The sequence below is a fragment of the Otolemur garnettii genome, unplaced genomic scaffold (assembly GCF_000181295.1).
Source record: "Otolemur garnettii isolate 467f Iridium unplaced genomic scaffold, OtoGar3 scaffold00012, whole genome shotgun sequence".
NCBI lineage: Eukaryota > Metazoa > Chordata > Mammalia > Primates > Galagidae > Otolemur > Otolemur garnettii.
Genome location: NW_003852407.1, coordinates 18,432,628 through 18,437,517, shown reverse-complemented (window position 1 = coordinate 18,437,517; position 4,890 = coordinate 18,432,628). Strand labels below are relative to the sequence as shown.

General features: G+C 36.2%; 1 protein-coding gene across 1 annotated transcript in view; it reads right to left on the bottom strand.

Annotated features, from left to right (window-relative positions):
- CCDC178 (coiled-coil domain containing 178) overlaps nucleotides 1-4,890 on the bottom strand; it is a 388,120-nt gene that overhangs the window by 129,466 nt on the left and 253,764 nt on the right. The window contains exon 18 of the mRNA XM_023510168.1: nucleotides 2,627-2,776. Within this exon, the coding sequence (XP_023365936.1) occupies nucleotides 2,627-2,776 (150 nt within the window). The remainder of the gene's footprint in view (nucleotides 1-2,626; nucleotides 2,777-4,890) is intronic.

The window sequence follows — 4,890 nt, the reverse complement described above, 5'->3', positions numbered from 1 at the left end:
TGTATAATTTCTTTTACCTCTCTCCGATTTTTAAAGTGAAAAATGTCTATCCCTATAAATTTTGAAAGTACAGAAAATATCAAGAAACACATGCAAAATAAATCAGACATAATATTGTCACTGAGAGTAATATCACAGCACTCTAACACTTGAAACGTCTGTATTTAAAATTGTGCTAAGGAAGGGAACATTATTTCAATTTAGCCTTTTTGCTATGCTTGGCCTAAAAATACAGGGAAGTATGAAAATGTGCAATTTGTGTAGAGAGAATAATGCTCCCTAAGAAGCAGAATAATTAAAATACAATTATTTTCCATGAAAAAAGGAATTCATGTTGAGAAGCAGCAAAGTTATTTTAAAACAGGAGGAACATACACAGAATTCCTGAAGGTAACAGCCCTTTTACCTGATGAGGGGATTCAACAAGAGAACCAGAGGTTGAACATGGCCTTTGTGTACCCAAACTAAACCGCTCAAAGGACTAAAACCTGTATTCATGGGAAATGCTGCAATATCAAAGAAATGGACTAAAATATTACAGGGTTTTCTCATTTTTGATGGCCAAATTCCATCCTGTAAGCAGTGCATTAGACGTTAATGACATACGATTTCTCACTGACAGATTTAACAGCATCAATAAGGCCTCTCTGTCCATTGCAGCAAATTGATCCTACATGACACTGACAAGGGCAGCCTGCACTTAATGACCTCCATCGCTGAAGGATGGCAATGAAAAATGATTGCAAGTGCAAATAAATCTTGGAAAGTTTCCCTGAAACAGGTGTGCTAGAAGTGATTCGTTTGAGGGATCACAAACATAAACCCCATCTCCCAGCGTTCTCCACTGCCTGTCTGTTCATGCTCCAGTCTCATTTTCCTACCTTGCATTAAGATCGTCTTTCATTCCAAAATAAGATCAAGACAATTTTGGTCTTACTATGGAAATATGATCTTACTATCAAATTTTTACTTACAATATTTGGCCTTTCTATCAAATATGATATTACGGCTTCCACTTAAAGGCAAAGTTGCTCTACTATTTATGCAGCTAATACAAATCTGTCATTTCCCTCCAAAGGATTCTTTTTTTTTTTCTTTTTGCAGTTTTTGGCCAGGGCTGGGTATGAACCCACCACTCCGCTGGCATATGGGGCTGGCACCCTACTCCTTTGAGCCACAGGCACCACCCCAAAGGATTCTGTGCAGACTGATAACAAGTGTGCAGTTTGCTTTTGTGTCCCCCCAATTATAAAAGGAAATACAAGTCTGAGCATTGATTATCTTCTCTTTCTCTATTATGAACAACACATAGAACATGCTTAACATCAATAACTAGGTCAAATGTGTGAAGTGACTGGACAAATCCTTTAGGGATATATAGATTCCCCTTCTTTGAATCCCATAAAGTGTTCTGAGGACAGTGAGATTTTGGCAGACAGTTGCTTTATCAATTCCTTCTCAAGTACAGTTCTTTTCTGGTCTCCCTTCAACTTGCTACTGGTTCAATACATATTTTTAAGGGAAAAATACATCCTTCTCTTTCTCAATATGTTCAGAAGGTTTAACTCACGTGAGAGTGGATGGATAGGAACCAGGGGAATGGATAGGCAGGATGCCTGGTGGATGTAAGAGTTACTTACAGTTACATAGTATCCCTTTATTTTCCAAGTAAGTTATTGTAGAAGGCTCTTTTATATCTCTTACCAATTACCCTATGAGGTAAATCTTATTTTATAGATGAGAAAGCTGAGGGTGGGAAGAGTAACTTGCCAAGATCACTTACTTTGCAGAGACTGAGTTGAAGGCCCAGGACCCTGCCTTTCCAGTGCTCCACAATAAGGAGGATAAGTGCAGTACTAGAATTCGAAACTGCTAATTTATGACAGAGTGATACGAATAATACTAATAGGAGAAAGAACCATATGCTGGTTCTTTTGATGAGGCGAATTGCTAAAATCAAACTATGATTCTATTTTCTGAAATCTGAATACTGGGGGAAAACAAAGACTCAAAGGAAATTAATTTTTCTCGGCATTGAGTATTTGGAGGCTATAAGGCAAGTGGCTGTATCTGGTATTGGGTCTTTTTCTTCCTTTTTGATTCATGGTATACTGTGTTTTTTACTTTTCCACATTTACCATTACAGATTTTACAAAATACATTTAGAATTTCCAGCAATCAGAGATGGTCAGTTATCTTTCTAAGTTTCTAATTAATCTTCATCTCTCATAAACTAGGAGCCAATATTGGGAGCCCATATATCAAAAGGACAATTTAGAGGCGTGCCATGGGAGGTTATCTACAGTTAGAATTGAAATTTGACATCTGTGATGGCATGTTTAAAAATACAAACTCAAAAAAAGGCATTCCTGGTTATACTTATAGTAATTAAAAGCAAATTAGTCTAAAAATGATAGATTAGAAACTAAGTGTTTCTCAAATAGCCTTTCAAAATTCAGTTTCGAAAAGTTATTATATGTGTACAGTAAAACTTTACAAAAAGGAAATTTCCCGTTTTGTGCCATAAATACTCCCATCAAATTGGAGATCCCCAAACTAACCACTATTTTATTTATTGTAGTGTATATGTCAAATAAATCATTTGAAAAATTAGAAAACCCAGTACCTGTTTATTGTCTCTGAGTGAAGCATCCAGTGACAGCTGTCTATCATACAGATTCAAATAATTGTCCTTTTCTGTTAAGAAAATATCCTGCATCTTTTCATACTCTTGAGCTAAATGTAGATTTTCTTCCAGTGCTTCATCTTCGTTTCTCTAGAAGATAATTATATAATGGAGATCATTTTGACTGTTTGAATTATCTCAACATGGTCTATCACATATTGTAGAAAAAGAACAAAACAGCCAAAAAACGTCCCCCCCTGATATGAATATCCTCTTTCTATTTAACCATTTTCTTTGCTGACGCATGTTTTCTTTTGCAGTGTTGGTGTGTGATTCCTCAGAATGCATCAGACTTTTGCTTCACCTCTTTCCACTGCCTTTCCCCAGCTTCCTTCTGTTGTGCCTTGGCAAATACCCAACCCTCCGTCCCGAGAGTCTTTCCTCAGGATTCCAGGAGCCTTCCTCCATGTTCCCATCCTCTTCCCTTTTCCAGTAGTCCCTGCACTCTAGTAGGCAGAAGATATTTTGGAGCTCAGAATTAGACCTCCAAGTGGTTCAGAGTTCTGGCACTCACAGAAAACAGAGAGGAGGAAAGAGTGAGCGACAAAGAATGGGGAACCCAACACATAGAAGCACCCTGTACCATTATTTGCTACTTAGTATTCGTATATTATTTATTCATTTATTTATGGTGTGGTAAAGGTTAAATCTGTTTCTGTGAGTAGTTGAGAACTTTATAATGCCCTCTTCCATAACTAAATAAATATATACCAAATCTAATGCAAACCCCTTAGGAAGTAAGCTGGCATCATTAACCACTGGCAAACTATGGGTTACCTGTAACTTTAAATTAAATGTATAAGTTAATTTTTGTTGTTGGTTCTGACTTGTACTAGACTGTTTAGCTCGGCTCATTTTACAATCACCAAGATGGGGAAAACAGCCCCCCAACCCAGGAATGGATTAACAAGCTGCAGTCTATGTGGACCATGGAATACTGTTCAGCTGTTAAAAAAGATGGAGACTTGACCCCCTTTGTATTAACCTGGATGGAAATGGAACACATTATTTTTAGTAAAGCATCACAAGAATGGACAAGCAAGAATCCTATGTACTCAATTCTGATATGAGGACAGGTGATAACCTAGTAAACGGTGAGGGGTGGGGGAAGGGATGAAAGAAGGAGGGAAGGGGGTGGCGGGTGAGTGACGGTGTCTGACACACCTTTTGGAGGCAGGACACAATTATAAGAGGGACTTTACCTAACAAATGCAATCAGTGTAACCTGGTTCTTTGTACCTTCAATGAAGCCCCGACAATCAAAACCAAAACAAAACAAGACAAAAAAACCTATGGAATTTATCAACAGCTTTAAATATTTTCAAACCAGTTAGTCTAGTAATTTCTCTTGTGGGAATTTATTCTAAGCAAAAAGCTTTATAAAATTACAATGTTATTTATAATAGCAAAAATGTTGTCAAAACATATAAATGCAGATTAATCATGATGATGATAATGATGATTAAATAACTACATACAAAAATAACCATTGTGAAGCAATTAAAAATGTTTCTTTGTGAAAATTGCCATCACAACGAACCTTTAGTATGAGTTGTTAAAAAACATATTGCCATATGTGAATGTGAAAGGGGGAAAAGTAATTCAGCAGAAAATTGCCTGTACAAATATTTCTGTATTTACACATGGGAGATTTATTAAGGTCAGCAAACATTTCTCGTGAGAACCTGGTATCTATACTGATCCCTAACGACAGACACGTGTCACAGCTGTTCTTCAGAAAGTCAAAATGACTCGTCAATGGTCCTTGTCTTCATTCTGGCACAGTAATTTAAAACTTTAGAAACCTTTTTTTTAATAAACTTACCTAATATCACATAGAATTATCTTTCATGGGGAGGACAAAGTTCTATGAATATCTTCCTTTGGTGGAGATTTTTTTTTTATTTTATTAAGTCAAATACACATAGATCTTGGATATATTCATGCATTTGTGGGGTACAATGTGCTGACTTTTTAAAATACAATCTAATGTGATCACATTTAACCAATCAACATAGCTTTCATCTCAATTACTTGATATTTTTTAAAGATGGCAATAATACTTTTTTTTTTGGCATCTCAACACTGATATTAAAATTCAATCCTCAAGTGACTGAGTTGAAACATTGATAAATGCTCTACTGGAGGCAGAAGAATCATTTTAACTGTATGGTTTGTTTGTTTCGTTTAACATAAACACAGCT